Here is a 21,029-nt window from a genome sequence, read left to right as displayed (position 1 = left end):
GAAATGTTGATGAACAGCCCTGCATAAAACACTGTGGATTCACCCTACCATGCTTCTTATGATTTAATATACATCTATACGATCACCCATCATTCTCCTGCACTCCAAGGAATAAAGTCCCCGCCTCCCGACCGTTCCCTACAACGCAGGCTCATGAGATGTGGCAACATCCTTGTACACTCTTTCCAGCTTAATAGCATCTTTTTTACAGCCGGTGCCCATAAATGAACGCAATACGTGGATCAGCAAGATCCTACCACCAGTCATATATTCCCATCCCCACACCTTTCCAACTTCTGCAGAGACCGCTCCCTCCACAATTCCTTGATTCACTCATCCCTTCCCACCCAGACCAATCTCTACCTAGGTACTTTCCCTTGCAACCGCTGGAGATGTAACGCCTGTCCCTATAACTCCTCCGTCACATCCATCCAGGGACCCCAGCAGAACCTTCCAGGTGAGACAATCAAGTACACCTCCTCTACCCTCATCTACTGCATCCGGTGTTCACGATGCGGCCTCCTTTACATCGGCGAGAACAAGCCTGGCCTTGGCAACCAATTCACCAAACACTTGCGCTTGGTCCGCTAAGGGTTGCTTGATCTCTCGGTTGCTAACGATTTTAATGCCCCTTCCCATTCCCAAACTGATTTCTGTCCTGGGCCTCCTCCATTGCCAGAGCGAGGTCACATGCAAACCGAAGGAACAGCACCTCGTATTCCACTTGGGTAGCGTACAACCTAATGTATCATAGACACAAAATGCTGGAGTAACTCAGCGGGACAGGCAACATCTCCGGAGAGAAGGAATGGTCGAGACCCTTCTTCAGACTTAAACCAGACTTCATCGATTTAAACCAGCATCTGCAGTTCTCTCTTACACCCTGATGGTATGGATATTAAATTCTCCAGTTTTAGGTCCTTCAGTCCTTTGCATCTCTGGCCTCTTTGTCCAACCATCCCCCTATCAAAAGCCCCCCCCTGACCTGTATCTGCCTATCACTTGCCAGGCCTATTCCACTTATCCTCCAGCTTTCTCCCCCCCCCCCCCATCACAATCAGTCTGTGAAAAGGTCCTGGCCCAAAACGTCACCTCGCCATGTTTTCCATTGATACTGCCTGATCCGCTGAGTTACTCCAGCACTTTACATCTTCTTTTGTAAACCAGCATCTGTATTTCCTTGTTTCTCTACAATACTCCACTGGCGGCCTCACCAATGTCTGATACCACTGTGACATAATTAGTATTTGTTATTGGATAGCTATCGATACAGTGAAATATTGTTTTGCCTGTTATCCGGTCAAATCATGCTGCACATGCTTTTACTCTGCCTACCCAAAATGCAATACATTGCACATATCAGAATTAAAAGTCCCATTCTTCACCCCACTTACTTAGCTGTACTCTTGATAGCCTCCTTCACTATCTACCAAACTACCTACTTTAGTGTTATCTACAATTTTACTAACCATGGCTTCTACATTCTTATCCAAATCATTGATATATATGACAAACATCAATGGGCCCTAAGTTGTACCGATCATCACAAACCTCCACTCCAAAAAAACAACCTTCCACCCTCATGCCTTGCCTCGTACCATCAAGCCAATTATCTTTCCAATTAGTAAGATCTTTCTGGATCCCATGCAATCTAACCTTTCAGAATAACTTGCCACGTGGAATCTTATCAAGGGTTTTGTTGATGTTCAATAGACTTCATCCACCTGTCTGCCCTCATCTTCAAAAGACTAAATCATTTTTGTGATATCTGCCACCTACATATAAAGCATTGATGACTATCCCTGATCAACCTCCATCTTTCCAAATCTATGTATATTTTATCCCTCAGAATCCACTACCGCAAATGTCAGGATTACTGACTTTTTGTTCCCAGATTTTACGCTACACTCTTTCTTAAATAAAGATTCATCATTAGTCACCCACCAATCTTCCGGGACGTCACCTGGCTGGCAATGATGCATATATTTCAACCAGGGTTTTTGCCATTTCTAATTTCCTATTGTGTTCTTGGATACCTGATCAGGCCCTAGACACTTCTCTGCCTTCATATGTTTTAAGCATCTCCTCTACTGTAAGGAGGACTATCCCCAAGACTTCCTTCTTAATTTTCCCAATTTCACTAGTCTTCATGTCTTTCTCTGCGACTAAATGTAGAGGAGATATCTTCATTGAGGACCTTATACATCTTCTGTGGCTCCAATGTGGGCATCTATGTTTGTTCTTCGAGAGGCACTGTTCTCTCCCCAAGTATTTATTTCCCCTTAATATACTTTTGATTGAAATTGATTGAAAAATGCAGCATGGAAACATGCCCTTTGGCCCACCAATTCCACGGTGACCATCCATCACCAGTTCACACAGGCTCTATATTATCCCACTTCTGCATCCAGTCCGTACACACTAGAGGTGATTTACAGAGGCCAATTAACCTCTAAATCTGCATATCTCAGATGTGGGAGGAAACCAAAGCTCCCGGAGCAGTCTTAATTATTTCACAATTATGTGTGCAGAACGGCAAGGCATTCATTATTTGAAACATATCTTTCAAGGGCTACAAGCAATCCACCTTGTGGCATTTGGACATTTATAGATTTTCTAAGCGAGGGATGAGCAGTTATACACTGGTGCCACCTGCTGTAAGACCACTAAATTTCCACCCAGAAAATCATATGGATCATAAGAAATGGTGAACATTATTTCTTAATTGCAGCTTAAAGAAGCTTGGAGAAGCTTAAAATTGCAATTTCAAATTGTGCAAAATATTAATGGAAACAATTTAGATTTGGTTTTAACTAAGCATTCTAGTTCCACTCACATGACAGTGCAGTCCCTGTGGCTACAACCTACCTGCTGGTTGGCTATTCCATATCCCTCCGAATCTAATATCTGCATGTTGGATACTCCCTTGATACACCATTTCCATATTGCCACTTTCTGCCAATCGAAGGAACAATCTAGGAAGCCTGACTGTAGGACATACTGTAGATGGCCCTGATGTCCATGAAGCAGAAGAGAGAAGCAATGCCAGCTGACCTCTCAGGTAGACAATGGTGCACTGATCTGTTGTCATGCAGACCACACTATGATCATTTCAGCACCCAGGCTCAAAATAAAGGGAATCAGTACATTTGGACTGAAGGAGATGTGTCCCCTACACAGTTCTGCCCTCTCCTCTGAATGAGCTCTCAGTGGGATTTTATCAGAAAACGTGGTGCAAATTTCTGACCCTACTGAAAAGGGTTGAGTTTACAAATGCCTGTCTCTGTTCAGGCACATTACTGATCTATGGTGTATATAAACGTGAGTTAACTTAAACAGATGTTTTGCAAATTTTAATGAGTGATTTTATTGTGATAATTTACCTTTATACCATAACTGCCAAGGTTAATGGATGACTTTTTTATTATAGTTTCTCAGTCTTACTGAAGATGATCTGAACAAATTTGAAACACTCACGTTAGGAGCAAAGAAAAAATTGAAGATGCAGTTAGAACTTGAAAAGTAGGTTTATTTTTAATTATGAGTAGTGCGTATTGCCATTGACATTATTCAAAAGATTTATGATTCATTAATCTACTAATAATAATTTGGCAGTGTACAAATCATTCCCACTTCATTGTGCTATGTAATACTTGTAGATTTGGATGTCACAAAATATTGGTGTAATTTTTACTGTCATTCTTGAGTTCTTGATTGAAGTTCTATAATCCATTTTACTAGACTGTATGAGACCATGCAAAGTAAGTTTAAAATTGCTGCTGTTTTCCTGGAAACATGTATAGTGTGACTAGCCATCTCCACAACAGAGGATGCAGAATAAAAGACAGAATGCAGTCATATCTATGATTTTCAGAAAATGGTGCTCAGCTGGGAAGAAAGTTACTTGACTTCATTAACTTCGAAAGGGAATGACATGAATACAATATATTAAGTTCAATAAAAAGGCAAAATTGTTACAAATGTAAACTAAAATTACTTTTACTTTACCATGATTGAACAAAAAATTCTTTAGAAAAGGTGTGTATTGGGTTTAAAAAAGAAAACCCTCAGTCGTTTGTAAAATTGTCGCTTCTTGAATAAGATCGAAACCACATTCAAAGATGTTGGTCTGTTACAATATAAATTGTTCTGGTGTAAATGTTATAACTTCATCGAAAATCTAAAGTCTTAACTTAAAATTAAGTTAATTAAAGAGCCCAACAGCATGAAAAGAGGCCCTTCGGCACAACTTGCCCATGCTGAGTAAGATGCCCCATCTACACAAGTTTCATCAGCCCACATTTGGCCCATATCCTTCAAAACCTTTTCTATCCATGTACCTGTCCAATGTCCACCTTGTTCCGTTTACTGCGTCCATTCAAATATAACACCTTTAGTTCAGTATTCACCATCCCTCTTCTCATATTGGTGTTCATTTTGCCTGACCTTAGACTTTTTAAACTTTCTGTCCTATTAACTCTTCTGGAGACTTCATTAACTTCCCCTGCACTCCCCTTTAATTTCATCTATACATTTCCAATTTATTGATGCTCCACCTATTTAGTTTAAAGCACAATCTACAGCCCTCGTTACACAGTTCACCAGGAAACTGGTCCCAGCAAGGTTCAGGTGGAATCCGTCCCATGTTTCTTCTGACAGCCTTCCTCACTGTCTGTAATTCCTCCAATTTGGGTGTCAGCTATCTTAAGGGCCTGTCCCACTTGCCGATTGTTTTTGGTGACTGCCGGCATCATTGACTGACGTATCAAGTCACCGAAAAATTCGCAGCGTGATGACGTATGAAGCGCGATGTTTTTTCAAGTGTCGGAACATTTTTTTGTCGCCGCTGGATTTTGAAATGTTCAAAATCTTTTGGCGACACAGATATGACACCGGTAGTCGCCGAAAAAATTGTCAAGTGGGACAGGCCCTTTACTCACCAACCAATCTACATTAACATCTAGGTCATTTATATACATCACGAACATCAGAGGTCCCAACACAGATCTCTGCGGAACTGGTCAAAGACCTCCAGCCAGAATATCTTATTTCAATCCAACCTTCTGTCTTCAGTCTGATGAAGGGTTTTGGCCCGAAACGTTGCCTATTTCCTTCGCTCCGTAGATGCTGCTGCACCCACTGAGTTTCTCCAGCATTTTTGTGTACCTTCTGTCTTCTAAGCCAGTTCTAAATCTATATGACCACGTCATCGTGAATCCCGTACATCTCAAACTTTTGGATCAGCCAACTATGATGTACAGTTTCAAAACGCTTACTAAAATCCATGTATACGACATCCACCGCACTATCTTATTAAACAAAGGAACACATTGGCCACTCCAGTCCTCCGCAACTTCGCCTGTGAAGAATCAAAGATCTTTGTCAAAGTCCCTGCAATCCCCACCCTTACTTCCTCAATAGCCTGGGATAGGTTCTGGGGGTTCTTATCCATCTTAATGCTCTTCGACAGCCTCAAACCCATCTCCTTTTTGATCCCAAACTGCCCTAGCATAATTTTATCTTGCTGTCCGCCAAAACTGATCTCGCTGTCCGCCAACAACTCCTCCTCAGTGAACACAGATGCAAAGTATGGCCCCTTTTGACCCTTCTAATCGCCCATTTGAGTACTTTCCTACTCGCTTTATATTCCTCATCAGCCCTGTCTGATACCACCTTCTTAAACCTGACCTAGATCGCTCTGCTCTCCAACATGCTCTGCCATTCACAGTGAAGGTCCTCCCAAGTATGAATTTACAAAATGCGACACCTCACTTATCTACATTAAACTACATTAACCATTCCTCAGCCCACTTGCCCAATAACCAATTTGACCTATTAACTTGATATACGATACAATATAAGTTTATTTATCCCAGGAGGGAAATTAATCTGCCAACAGTCATAAAACACAAGACACATGAAACATGAAATTAAAGTGACTCGAGGAAAGGATTGGGAATGTGCAAAGATTGGGGAAGGGGGAGGAGTTGTACAGTTGTATAAAAGCATTACTCTCTCTTTATGATCAATGATAGGTTGCATGTCTGGAATTTCATTACAGTTAGGTCTTAAAAGTAATAATTAATTATTAATGTTTAGGAAAGAACTGCAGATGCTGGAAAAATCAAAGGTAGACAAAAAAGCTGGAGAAACGTCTGAAGAAGGGTCTCAACCCGAAACGTCGCCTATTCCTTCCCTCCATAGATGCTGCCTCACAAAATTAATAATTAATGGTGTTTTACAGATTTTAAAGAAATGTTTGTGACTGTGAGAAAGTTTGATATTTTAGTTTCATTTAATATTTATGTTGAACATTTTGCATATAGTAAAATGAGAGATATTCAATATAAAACTAACCTACATTTTTTTTGTTTAGGTCTTTTTATTTGTCAGGTTGGCAGTTATTTCCATGCTGTCTTGCTATTGTATTGCTGTAATTGTTCACACTGTGCTTGGAGGAGAGAACAAGAATTTAAAAGAATCCAAGCACCATTAATTTCAATGCATATTAGCTCTAGTACAGTACCATTATTCTCAATGCACAATAGCCTGGAAAACAGGAGCTACTGCTTCAAGATTACCATTTCACCAGAAACTTGTATAACAGTGACCAGTCATACAGAAGTCGCAAAAGATTGTCATAGGTTAGAGACACAAGGTAACTGCTGGAAGCTCAAACAAAATACAGAGTACTGGAAGTACCCAGCAGGCCAGGCAGCCAGTATTTTGGATTAGGACCCCTCATTTGCCAGGATTTTCCCCACCCTCACCTTCCATTTGCAGCTTTCTCTTCCCCCCCCCCCCCCCACTTCATTCGTCTGAAGAAGGAACCCAGCCCAAAATGACATCAGCCCATTACTTCCTCCTCACCTATGCCTGCCTTTTGATGGTTACTTCGAACAGTCCTTGTTTCAATAATTGGCTGGCACCATCCCCCAACTCTTTCTCTGCTACATCGCGACTACATTGGTGCTGCTTCCTCCACTCGTACAGAACTTGATGATTTCATCAACCTTAGCACTAACTTACACCCTGCCCTTCAATTCACGGACTGTCTCTAACACCTCTCTGCCATTTCTAGAACTCTGTCTCCATCACACAAGGCAGACTATGTACTTACATCTACAACAAACACAGTGACTCCCACAGTTATCTGGGCTACATCTTCCACCCTTCTCAATTTATCCATCTCTGCCACATCTACTCTCAAGATGAATCTTTGGTTTCCCCCCTGCTGTTGTGGATGGATCCGAAACCCACGTCTCCTCTGTGTCCTGTAGTTCTGCTCTTGCTCTCCCTCCCCCCCCCCCCTCCGTTTAGTTGACAATGTTCCTGAGGTCCTGAGGAACTAGATTGATGAGGGTATATTCAAAATTCAGAGTCATGTAATTTTATTGAATATAATCAGCGGTTTACAATAGATTTGGTTATTGATCTTAAATCTCTTCTTTCTCCTTTTTCTATATTTCAGTAAAACCAGAAGTGGGCTAACTGAATTCCAATTCCAAATTAATTTTTATATATTTGCATCCAATCCAAATACTTTGAAATTTGCTCACCATATTTTTGTTGTCCATATTTCCACAGTGCATAGAAAATGAATCTTAATGTCTTTAGACTTTATATATTAGACATACAGAGCAGAAACAAAACTTTTGGCTCACCAAGTCCATGCTGACCAGCGATTACCCTGTACACATTAGCACTATCCTGCACAATAGGGACAATTTATGATTTTATTGAAGTCAATTAACCTACAAATCTGTATGTCTTTGGAATGTGGGAGGAAACCGGAGAACCCAGAGAAAACCCACACGGTCACAGGGAGAACGTACAAATTCTGTACAGACAGTGCCCGTGGTCAGGATTGAACCCGGGTCTCTTCCACTGCGCCACTATACCGTCCTTAAGAGATACAGCGTGGAAACAGGCCATGCGGCCCACCGAGTCTGCGCCGACTTGTGATCACCCCATGCACTAGCGCAATCCTACACACTAGGGATAAGTTACAATTTACAGAAGCCAATTAACCTAAACACCTGTACATCTTTGGAGTGTGGGAGGAGACCAGAGCACCTGGAGAAAACCAGGTCATTGAATAATTTTAAAAAAATGTTGCTCTATAAGGATAGGTTTGCATTTCCCATCATCTTGTGAGTTCTGTCTCAATGACGTCTACAATGTGAAGAGAGTGGACTTTACAAATATAGGCCCACCAGTATCTCACTTATTTCATAGTGCATGCATTCTACTTCGAACAAAAAAAAAAACAAGGCGAGATTGCTTTGATTATCTGAAGAAGGGTCCCAAACCTGAAACGTCACTCCATTCCCTTCAAAATGCAGCCTGGCCACTGAGTTCCTCCGTATTTTGATTTTGCTCAAGATTCCAGCATCTGCAGTCTCTTGTGTCTCTGTTCCGTTTTGGGCATTTCAATGGTTCAATGGTACTTTATTGTCATACATCTAATTAAATTCTTCCTTTAGCATATATTCCAGTAAAGTCATACTGTACATAAGCACAATCTTAAATAAATGCAAAAGTGCAATGATTGTGGTGCAAGAATAGTAGTTTCCACAGAGGCAGTGCACAAAGGGTCACCACCTTTCCATTGCTTTCTTGTGCACTTCAAGTTTGAGAGTTCTTAAAATAGTGTCCTATCTTGGCCTTAAAGGCCCATGGTCTTGGTGCGGCACTGGGTCAGTGTTGTAGGGTATGGCCTGGCCTAGCAATGCTGTCAATGTCCTCTACTGCTGCCCCCACCCTTCTGTGCAGGCCGCATCCAATCTGCTGACTTGGCCTTTGTGGGAACTCCTTCAGAGCCTGATCCAACCAATTCCCCAGCAGCTGCAGAGCCTCCAGCGACACAACCACGGACACCTCGACCCACAAACGCACCTCCCGCAACCATTGCTCAACCCACGTGTGCCGGGGCGTCACCCACAGCCAACCTTGAATCCCAGCTGTCCCTCTGAGGGCACGGTAGAAAACCTGAAAGCCCGCTCACCGACACTGATCCACCCCTCCCTCTGCTGCTGCAGCCATCTTGAACGCCACTTCTTTGTAGTAGTGCACTAAACAAACCAAAAGAACATACCCAAATGTCCAGCTCTTCCACAGAACAATGATATAAGAGCAACAGCAAAAGATATACAAATTTGAGAAATGCAGTTGTCCAATCTGTCATTGTCTAATCTGAAACTTAGAATTTTTGAACTTTCTGGTCATTATTCCAAAATTAAATTTATTGTGATTCACAGAGAGAAATCTGAGAGAAGAAATATTAACAGCGTGGGTCAGTCACCAGTTCCTAGTGCTGGAATTGCAAGGGTGACACCAACAAGTCATTTTGGTCCTATTCATTCCATTCGTTGCAACCCTGCTGCAGGTAATTACCAATCAAGTATTTATGCATTTAATGAAATATTTCAAAATCTGAATTTAATTAATGAAATCAGAACCTTTGCCGGTATACCAGGATGTTTAGTCTGAAGAAGGGTCTCGACCCGAAACATCACTCCTCTCCAAAGGTGCTGCATGTCCCGCTGAGTTACACCAGCTTTTTTTTAAAATAATATTTTTACTAGAAGCATGTACATATCATAATCAAAACACACTTTGTATATCAATTACATATTGTTAATAGATGGGATTCCAGCTATCAGAAAGAATAGAAGAATAGAAATAAATTTATTGCCACACAACCAAGGTCGGTGGTATTTGGGTTGCCAGCAGCAGTACAATAATAAAGAACACAACCACATTAAAATGTTACACAAACATCCACCACAGCATTCATCACTGTGGTGGAAGGCACAGAGCTTGGCCAGTCCTCCTCCATTTTCCCCCGTGGTCGGGACCACCACCCTCCACAGCCGTTGCTGCGGGCGTCCAGATGGTAAGGGACAAAGTCAAAGTCAAGGTGAGTCCAGGATCGGCTCTTCCCAACCAGAGACCGCGGCTTCAGGCTGGTGTAGGCCGCAGGCCGGCGGTCAAAGTTTTAAAGTACCTGCCGTGCCGCAGCCGGAAGCACCGCAGTCTGCAGGGCCGGCGGTCGAAGCTCCCCTCCAGGGGAGATTGTAAGTCCATGCCGCGCCCGCGGTAGAAGACGGCCGCGGGCCGGCGGTGGAAGCTTCTTCCACCCAGGTCCCCAACGTGAGATCCCGGGCTGTAGACGCCGCACCAGCTGGAGTTCTGCAGACCGCGGCTTCAGGCTGCCGGCTGCCGCGGGCCAGCGTAACGGAGCGCTCCCCTCCAGCGAGGTCTCACCCGCTCCGCGCCGAGAGTCCACGCTGTGCCCGCCGCTGAAGCTCCGGGCGCGTCTCCGGGAAAGTCGGCGCCGATCCATGCTGTTAGGCCACGGGGGAGGCGGCCTGAAAAAGTCGCCTCTCCATGGAAGAGGCGGCCGAAACGGTTTGCCCCTTACCCTCCCCACACCACCCCCCACACATAACACACAAAGAAACATTAAAAACACACTTTTAAACATACTAAAAAAATAAAAAAAGTTGAAAAAAGACGGACACGCTGCCGACAGGCGCTGCCAGTGCAGCGCCCCCTACCGAATAATAGAGTAATAGGAATCCTCATTTATCAATTATATATGAACTCTGCTTCTATTTGGGGGGTTTTTTAATACCAGTTACACCAGCTTTTTGTGTCTATCTTCATGTTTAGTTGAGTTTGGTTTAGTTTAGAGATACCGTACAGCATGAAAACACCTCCTTCGGCCGACCGAGTCCCTATCAACCAACAAGCTCCCATACACTAGTTCTATGTTATCCCACTTTCACACCGTATACACCAGGGGCAACTTACAGAAGCCAATTAACCTACGAACCTGCATCATTGGAATGTGGGAGGAAACCAGAGCACTCAGAAAAAACCCTCACAGTCACAGGGAGAACATACAAACTCCGTTCAGACAACACCTGTAGTCAAGATCGAACCCGGCTCTCTGGTGCTGCGCTACTGTGCTGCCCTGTTCTATATTGTTAGCTCATCATGTTTTAAGGAGGAGGTACAGTGCCCTCCATAATGTTTGGGACAAAGACCTATCATTTATTCATTTGCCTCTGTGCTCCACAATTTGAGTTTGTAATAGATGAAGTCATATGTGGTTGCAGTGAACATTGTCAGATTTTATTAAAGGCCATTTTTATACATTTAAAACTGTTAGAGACATCAGCCAACCCTTAGACTTACCAAAATCAACTGTTTGGAACATCATTAAGAAGAAAGAGAGCACTGGTGACCTTACTCATCTCAAAGGGACTGGCAGGCAAGGAAGATCTCCACAGCTGATGACAGAAGAATTCTCCCTATAATGAAGAAAAATCCCCAAACACCTTTCTGACAGATCAGAAACACTCTTCAGGGGTCAGGTGTGTATTTGTCAATGACCACTGTCCGCAGTAGACTTCATGAACAGAAATACAAAGGCTACACTGCAAGATGCAAACCACTGGTTAGCCGCAAATAATAGGATGGCCAGGTTACAGTTTGCCAAGAAGTACTTAAAAGGGCAACCACAGTTCTGGAAAAAGGTCTTGCGAACAGATGAGACGAATATTAACATATCAGAGTGATGTCAAGAGCAAAGTGTGGAGGAGAGAAACTGCACAAGATCCAAAGCATACCACTTCATCTGTGAAACACGGTGGTGGGGGTGTTATGGCTTGGACATGTATGGCTGCTGAAGGTTCTGGTTCACATCTCTTTATTGATGATACAACTGCTGATGGTAGTAGCATAATGAAATTTGAAGTATATAGACACATCCTATCTGCTCAAGTTAAAAAAAAATGCCTCAAAACTCTGGCCGGCGGTTCATTCTACAGCAAGACAATGATCCCAAACGTATTGCTAAAGCACCAAAGGAGTTTTTCAAAGCTAAAAAATGGTCAATTCTTGACTGGCCAAGTCAATCACCCAAACTGAACCCAATTAAGCGTGCCTTTTATATGCTGAAGAGAGAACTGAAGGGGACTAGCCCCCATCAGTCTGAAGAAGGGTTTCGGCCCGAAACGTCGCCTATTTCCTTCGCTCCATAAATGCTGCTGCACCCGCTGAGTTTCTCCAGCAATTTTGTGTACCTTCGATCTTCCAGCATCTGCAGTTCCTTCTTGAAAGCATAAGCTAAAGATGGCTGGAATACAGGCCTGGCAGAGCATCACCAGAGAACCCAGCAACTGGTGATGTCCATGAATCGCAGACTTCACGCAGTCATTGCATGCAAAGGATATGCAACAAAATACTAAACATGACCACTTTCATTTACATGACATTGCTGTGTCCCAAACATTATGGTGCCCTGAAATGGGGGGGGCTATCTATAAACACTGCTGTAATTTCTACATGGTGAAACCAAAATGTATAAAAATGGCCTTTATTAAAATCTGACAATGTGCACTTTAATTAATGTGATTTTTTTCTATTACAAATCTCCAATTGTGGAGTACATAGGCAAATAAATAAATGATGGGTCTTTGTCCCAAACATTATGGAGGGCACTGTACCTGTGATGAAATGTTTTTCTGTGGTTGCAATGTAATGTGGTGGCTTATACCTAACCTGTCTTGTGTGGGTCCACATTCCCTACTGTTTAACTTTGTTCCGCTGCTGTGGATATATAGCTGCTAATATCCAATGTACTTTGAATTATTTATTTTTCCAGAGTCAAATTAAATTGACAATTAAGATGATTTATGTAGAACATTGAGGTTATTAATGAAGAACATTGAGGTGGATAAGTCCCCATGGCCTGATGAGATCCATCCCAGGTTATTGAGGGAGGTCAGATAGAAGATTGCGAGGGCCTTGACCAGCATCTTTGTTTCTTATAGAAACATAGAAAATAGGTGCAGGAGAAGGCCATTCGGCCCTTCGAGCCAGTACCACCATTCATTGTGATCATGGCTGATCGTCCCAAATCAATAACCCGTGCCTGCCTTCTCCCCATATCCCTTGATTCCACTAGAGCTCTATCTAACTCTCTTAAATCCATCCAGTGATTTGGCCTCCACTGCCCTCTGTGGCAGGGAATTCCACAAATTCACAACTATCTGGGTGAAAAAGTTTTTCTCACCTGTCTTAAATGGCCTCCCCTTTATTCTCAGACTGTGGCCCCTGGTTCTGGACTCGCCCAACATTGGGAACATTTTTCCTGCATCTAGCTTGTCCAGTCCTTTAATAATTTTATATGTTTCTATAAGATCCCCCTCATCCTTCTAAACTCCAGTGAATACAAGCCTAGTCTTTTCAATCTTTCCTCATATGACAGTCCCGCCATCCCAGGGATCAATCTCGTAACCTACACTGTACTGCCTCAATCACAAGGATGTCCTTCCTCAAATTAGGAGACCAAAACTGTACACAATACTCCAGATGTGGTCTTACCAGAGCCCTATACAACTGAGTAAGAACCTCTTTACTCCTATACTGAAATCCTCTTGTTATGAAGGCCAACATTCTATTAGCTTTCTTCACTGCCTGCTGTATCTGCACGCCAACTTTCAGTGACTGGTGTACAAGGACACCAAGGTCTCGCTGCACCTCCCCCTTACCTAACCTAACTCCATTGAGATAATTATCTGCCCCCTTGTTTTTGCTGCAAAAGTGGATAACCTCACATTTATCTATATTATTCTGTATCTGCCACGCATCTGCCCACTCACTCAGCCCGTCCAGGCCACCCTGCAACCTCCTAACATCCTCTTCATAGTTCACACTGCCACACAGCTTTGTGTCATCCGCAAACTTGCTAGTGTTGCTCCTAATTCCCTTTTCCAAATCATTAATATGGTAAACTGTTGCGGCCCCAACACCAAGTCTTGCGGCACTCCACTCGCCACTGCCTGCCATTCTGAAAAAGACCCATTCACTCCTACTCTTTGCTTCATGTCTGCCAACCAATTTTCTATCCATGTCAACACCCTACCCCCAATACCATGTGCTCTAATTTTAGTCACCAGTCTCCCACGCGGGACCTTATCAAAGGCTTTCTGAAAGTCTAGATACACTACATCCACTGGCTCCCCTTCATCCATTTTACTTGTCACGTCTTCAAAAAATTCCAGAAGATTAGTCAAGCATGATTTCCCTTTCATAAATCCATGTTGACTTGGACTAATCCTTTTACTGGTATCCAAATGCTCCATTATTACCTCTTTAATAATTGACTCCAGCATCTTTCCCACCACCGAAGTCAGGCTAACTGGTCTGTAATTCCCCCTTTTCTCTCTCTCTCCTTTCTTGAAAAGTGGGATAACATTAGCTATCCTCCAATCCACAGGAACTGATCCTGAATCTATTGAACATTGGAAAATGATCACCAATGCGTCCACTGCTCTTGCCAACTAGGGATAGTCAGCATGGCTTTGTATGGGGCAGGACGTGCCCTATTAGGTTGATTGAGGAGGTTGTTAAAGTTCGTCAGACTTGATGAGTAGAATAATAATTCAAAGAGTCAAAGGTCTTTTTGAACAAACTTGTACTAAGTCACCTAAGCTTGTCTTTGGATTCGCCAGACCGATCGCTTGCTCAACCACAAATCCCAAATTCTTTGCATTAGTTGGGAGGTTCACTTTATTTGTTATATGCACGGCAACCTCATAGTTCTGCTTCCACAATTCCAAAGGCACCTCAGATCAATAGGTTTTAGTATGGTGATAGTAAGGGCAGTAAGGATTGCTTTCCCTCTGGCTTCATTCTGAGCATGTTAATTAACCACCACGTCATGGGTCCGAAACTCCAAGTTAGCTAGGAATCTTGCGTGTTCTACAGGGGTTAGAACTTGTGGTATAGGTTGGCTCTTTTTAGTCTTACTCCTGGTACCGACCACGACTGGGGAGTGGACGCAGGTGTTACTTGATATTACCGTAGGTTGGAGCTGCATGAATGGGGATGGTTGCCACAGCACATGAGTATTAGTATAGATTTTACTCTCCCACTGATCCAAATCAATCCTCGTAGTCTCTCTCTATCAAACCAAAGCCAACCATTAGATCACACAAGCTGTTGTTCGAGTCCTCTTTAAATTTATAGTGGATCGGTTTGTGGTCTTCAGTCTGTCAAACAATTTATTTCAAAATATTACTGTTGGTTTATAAAACACTGAATGATCCAGGGCAAAAATACATTTGTGATCTGCTAAATGTAAAACCAGCATTTATAATACAGAATATCAATGGCTTTAATCAGCCCAGTTCTAATATGTTGCTATTCGGTACCAATTCATTCTGTCCCCGTATTCGTTTTAATTACCAATCTTATCTGTCCTACGAGGAAAAGCCTGTCTAAGAGAAATATGAGCGACCTTGTGAAGTATATCATCAAGCAATGAGTTATTTCATGCCTTCCACAGTACACCTCCACAAAACTCAGTATTTAGAACCATAAAAGGTAATAAAAAATAAAAAAGTGGCAACCTCCCCACCTACGGAAGAATAATATACTCCCGCGGCCAAGCAGTCAAACTGCTGCTTCGAGATGATTGATGTTAACGCCCCCAAACAAATAGTTTCCACACGGTATCACTCTTTGACTCTATGAAAACAGTAGATTTGAAATTAAATATAAAGCTTTTTAAAAAAAAATTTAATCACTGTCCTTAACTAATCAGAATGTCTATCACAAGATGTCTACTCATAATTACTGGTCCAATACGTTGCCCAATAAAGTTAAGTATTTCAAAGTAGCACATTTTAAAAGGTGCTACATATCATATTCTTCTTTTCAAGTTCAAGTTCACGTTTATTGTCACTTAACCAACTAAGGTACAGTGAAATTTGAGTTACCTTCCAGCCATATTAAGTGAAAAGAACACAATACACACATAAAATTGAACATAAACATCCACCACAGTGGAATCAACATTTCTCACTGTGATGGAAGGCAATAAATTTCAGTCATCTTCCTCTTTGTTCACCGTGGTCGGGCCATGAACACTCCGCAGTTCGCCACTGCTGACGGTCCGATGTTCAAGCCCTCTCGTCGGGATTAACGAAACCCGGCAACATCAACACAACACAACACAAGCAAATATTAACGAAACCCGGCAACATCATGGAGCTCCCAAATCGGCCACTTCTTACCGGAGACAGCGGGCTTCACGGTGTTAAAGTCCACAGGCCCCGCGGTCGGAGCACTTATTCGGGCGACACTCGGCAAAGGATTGCCCGCTCTGCGATGGTAAGTTCGCACCGCGCCAGCAGCTTGAAGCTCTGGTCCGGTCTCCAGGAATGGCCGCACCAATCCAAGTTGTTAGGCCGCAAGACGCGAAACGGAGAAAATCGTAACCCCGTCGAGGTAAGTGACTGAAAAAAAGTTTCCCCCTTTTTGCCCCTCCCCCCACATAAACTAACCAAGAAACATTGAAACATACTTTAAAGACATATTTAAAATAATAAAAACAGAGAAGGGACACGACAGGCTGTTGGCGAGGCGGCCATTACGGGCTCCACCCGGTGGTCAATATACTCCAAACCATACTTGTGACTTTTATTTTCTGTTTCCTCTCAGAAATCCGGGTGGAGGTAGAACAGCACCGTCGTACAGCAACAAAAGATAGCGGATCTTCCTCTGAATATTCAAGTTCACCATCAAGTCCCATAGCAATCCAGGGAAGAGAGGAGAGTTCAGATAGTGCAGATGAAAATGACAGAAGTAAGTTTATTAAAGTCATTGCAAAGAATAACAGAAGAAGCAATTCATTATTGATGTTTAGTTTACTTTAGAGATACAGCGCGGAACCAGTTCCTTCGGCCCACCGAGTCCGTGCCAACCAGCTATCCCCGCACACTAACACTACATACACTCGGGACAATTTTAACAAGCCAATTAACCTACACACTTGTACATCTTTGGAGTGTGGGTGGGAGGAAATCGGAGATCCTGGAGAAAACCCACCCAGGTCACGGGGAGAACGTGCAATCTCGATACAGACAGCACCTGTAGTCAGGATTGAATCCGGGTCTCTGGTGCTGTAAGGCAGCAACTCTACCGATGTTGATCCTGATGTTGTACAAGGATCTCCCAGACGTTATGTGCCTCAGCTAATAAAGCTAATATCGCAAATGTCGCCTTCACACTCTTATTAGGTATGTTGCAAAGCCTACCTGAAGCGTCCTTGAAAATCTTCCGTTGTGGGTGTGCGCGATTTTGGCGCCGTTTAGAGGGGGCGGGTTTAAAACGCGATTTTCTCTAAGCTGTTCCAATCGAAAATGTTCAGCCTAGTTAATTATTAACGAAAAATCGCTGGAAGACCCCGTCGCAAAAGCTATTATTAGGTTTAAAGGCCTTGAATAATAGTTATAGTAGTTTAAAAATCAATCTTTAAACCCGCGACCGTCACCAACCGCTGGGTCTCATAAAGCAAATAGCAGAAGTTAGGTTGTATATTTTTACATTAAAAAGGGCTTCTAAAGATCCCGTTATACAAAGTTTACTATTGCGAGTAGCTCAATTTGGCCCCATTATATCGCGCAGTATTTTTCTGGGCATTTGAGGCACAAATCTACCGCAATGTGAACGTTCTAAACCAGCGCGTTCCACAGGGACCCACTGGAAAGCTGATTTAAATGGGCATTTATTTACAGCAATTAAACACTAAATTCCTTCCATTTGGCCTATAAATTAATGTAAATGAGATTTAAAAATCATGTTTTATTGTGAATTATTTGTGAATATTATTTGGACATTTAGGCTATTTAAAAATGTTAATCATTTATTAAGAAATGGATAGATGTTTAGATCTAGTAATTGAAGTCTGAAATTAGCTACAATTAGGTAACTAACTAATTATATGCTTTAATTTCAGGTCATCCAAGTAAGATTATTTATATTTGTTTCAGAATGCTTCAATCTATGATAACTGAAAATTTCATTCAGTTCTCTTAATTTTTAAGAAAGTTATGGGCTTTTGACTGTTCACGATCACAGCTTTTTTGTTATGTCCATAGAAAATCAATAGGGAACAAGATGCTCATTTCCCAGTATGAAAATGGCCATAACTTTTTAAATACTTGAGATATGAAAGTGAATTAGGTGTCAAATTAAACTTATTTTTATGCTTTATCTGATGGGATAAATTACAGACTTGATTTTTAAAATCTCAAAATTTTGTAACATTGCTACTCTTATCTACCTGTGCTGCCATCTTTAAGGATCTTTGGATTTGCACAAGTCTCTTTGTCCTCTGTTCTCCCTCAGGCCTCCCATTGATGGTCTATGCCCTACCATCTCTACTACATATGTAGCAAGACTAAGGTAAAATGTTAGAAAGATGATAGTAGTCCACAAAATCCTTCAGAAAAGTAGGGATTCATATAGAACCAATTGTGTTTTTGCATTGAAGTAATTAAATATCTAGATACATTAGCAATAGAATTGTACAGGACTACGTACCTTTAAAGAAAAAGGACTTTTTCTGAGAATTCTCTCGCATTGTAGAATCTATATACTATGTTTAATAAGCCTAATCAAAAACAGCATTGAGTACTTGCTGTGTTTTTCATGCAAAGTTGCTGAGTTATCGAAATATGTGCAGTATATTTAGAAGCCATTTCCATTAATTAAGTTGTCTATGTGACTCATGAACTCTGCAGACTATTTTTACAAAGCATGCCGATACAACAAATATACAGCATGCTTCAGCATCATTTACAAGAATCTGCGTGATCTGAGGTCAAGTAGTTATGTGTTTGGATTTGGGTATAAGCAGTCATAGGCATAGAGAGATACAGCATGTGACAGGCCCTTCGGCCCTCTGAGTGCACTTTGACCATTATCCAGTTACACTATCCTAATCGACGTTTTGTCAATTCTCTCTATATTGTCATCAATTCCCCCCCAGATTCACCTACTCACCGACACAAAAGGGGCAATTTATAACGGTCAATTAACCTACCAACCAATCTTTGGGATGTAGGAGAAAAGCAGAACATCTGGAGAAACCCTCTCAGTCACACGGATAAAGTGTAAACTCCACATGGACAGAACGTGGGTCCCTGACAGTGTAAGGCAGCAACACTACCCGCTGTGCCACCCCTCCAGATATGAATTGTTTACTGTGGAACATTTGCAGATTGAGGAAAAGCCTGATAGTAGAACTATAAAACTATAGAATATAGAACAGTATAGGACTAGAACAGGCCCTTCGACCCACAATATTTGTGTTGCACATGATGCCCAACTAAACTGATCACATCTGCCTGTACATGATCCATATCCCTATTCCCTGCACTTTCATGTTCCTATTTAAAAGCCTCTTTTAATGCCACTATTGTGTATTCAACTCCACCACCACCCCTGGCAATGCATTCCTGGCCCCAACCGCTACTCTGTGTAAAAACTCTTGCCCTGCGCATCTCCATTAAATAGTCCCCCTCTCATTTTGTAGCTGTGCCCTCTAGTGTTGGACACCTCCACCCTGGGGATAAAGGTTCTGGCTATCTACCCTCTCTGTGCCCCTCATAATTTGAGAGGCATAGATGGGGTAGACAGTCAGAACTATTTTCCCAGGGTGGAAATGTCAAAGACCAGAGGTCATAGCTTTGAGGTGAGAGTGGCAAAGTCGAAAGGAGGTGTATATGGCAAGATTAGACACAGAGAGGTGGATGCCAGGAACACACTGTCAGGTGTGATTGTAAAGGCAAATATGATAATGGAATTTTAAAAGGTTTTCAGGCGCATGGATATGCAATGAATAGAGGAATATGGATCACATGCAGGCAGAGGAGATCAGTTTAACGTGGCATCATGTTCGGCATGGACACTTTGGGCAGAAGGGCCCTTTCCTGTACTGATCTCTTCTATGTTCTGTGTTCTCAATCTGAGTTCCTCCATTTGCTCTGCCTTTACGTTCATAAAACGTAGGATGGTCCACTCACAATCACTGGTAGAAGAATTGATGTGCTTGATATTTGAAGAGCATCTTTCATTTCGGGACAGCATAAAGCTCCTTTGATGTTGAGTGAAATTTAGATTTACTAAAATGATTCCAAGGCTAAGAAGCTTTATCTATAGACTGAAAAAGCTAGAGATAGATAGACACAAAAAGCTGGAGTAACTCAGGGGGTCAGACAGCATCTCTGGAAAAAGGGAAAAGAACGTCAAGCCCCTTCTTCACTCCTATTCCTGTTCTCCAGAGATGCTGAGTTAATCCAGTTTTTGTGTCAATCTTTGGTTTAAACCAGCATCTGCAGTTCCTTCTTACTGAAAGAAGGAACTGCAGATGCTGGTTTAAACTGAAGATTGACACAAAAAGCTGCTTGAGAATCTGATAGAATCGTAGAGAGATACCTCACGAAAACAGCTCCTCCAACGACTGTGTTTAGTGACCTAACCCTACAATAATGCCATTTTTATTCTATTCACATTTTCATCAAGATTCTAATATTCACCTACACACTAGGAGCAATTTACAGTAGAGATTTAACCTACCAACCCACATGTTTAACCAGAGGGTGGTAAAACTGTGGAATTCATTGACTGTGGAGGCCAAGTCATTGGTTATTTTTAGAGTGGAGATTGACAGGTTCTTGATTAGTATGGGTGTCAAGGGTTACCAGGAGAAGGCAGGAGGATGGGGTTGAGAGGAAAAGATAGATTAGCCATGATTGAATTGTGGGGTAGATTCGATGGGCGAAATGGCCTAATTCTGCTCCTATTTACAAATTGCAAGGAAAGCCACATAGATACAAGGAAACCATCTTTCCTATAGCATGGTATTATCAGGAATTTTGAGAATTATAAGGAAGGTTATAATCTGGTTAACCCTAGAGCTCACTTACTGCGGAAGCATGATGGGAAAATGGCCAACATAGAATGTTAGGCTGGCTATAAATAGATGTGTCAATGTATTTAGCATTCTCAGCAAAGCTTAATTTAAATAGCTAAAATGAATGCACTCTGCTGAAAAGCAAGCTTCCTTATCTATTGAGGGGGGGGATAGCCATTTGCAGTTCTGTCCAGATTCTTATCCATTGCACCCTTGAGATTACAGCTACTCTTTATCACTGTGTTTAGCA

At 42.2% G+C, this 21,029-nt stretch overlaps 1 protein-coding gene across 1 annotated transcript in view; it reads left to right on the top strand.

Moving 5' to 3' along the window:
• The window catches only part of zcchc14 (zinc finger CCHC-type containing 14), a 134,858-nt gene that overhangs the window by 92,234 nt on the left and 21,595 nt on the right, over nt 1–21,029 (top strand). Inside the window, exons 9-11 of the mRNA XM_033035633.1 lie at nt 3,431–3,522; nt 9,261–9,388; nt 16,522–16,665. Coding sequence (XP_032891524.1) covers nt 3,431–3,522; nt 9,261–9,388; nt 16,522–16,665 — 364 coding nt within the window. The remainder of the gene's footprint in view (nt 1–3,430; nt 3,523–9,260; nt 9,389–16,521; nt 16,666–21,029) is intronic.

This window comes from Amblyraja radiata, chromosome 17 (genome assembly GCF_010909765.2).
Source record: "Amblyraja radiata isolate CabotCenter1 chromosome 17, sAmbRad1.1.pri, whole genome shotgun sequence".
Taxonomy (NCBI): Eukaryota; Metazoa; Chordata; class Chondrichthyes; order Rajiformes; family Rajidae; genus Amblyraja; species Amblyraja radiata.
The sequence above is the reverse complement of the archived record's forward strand: the minus strand, read 5'-3'. Positions and strand labels throughout refer to the sequence as shown.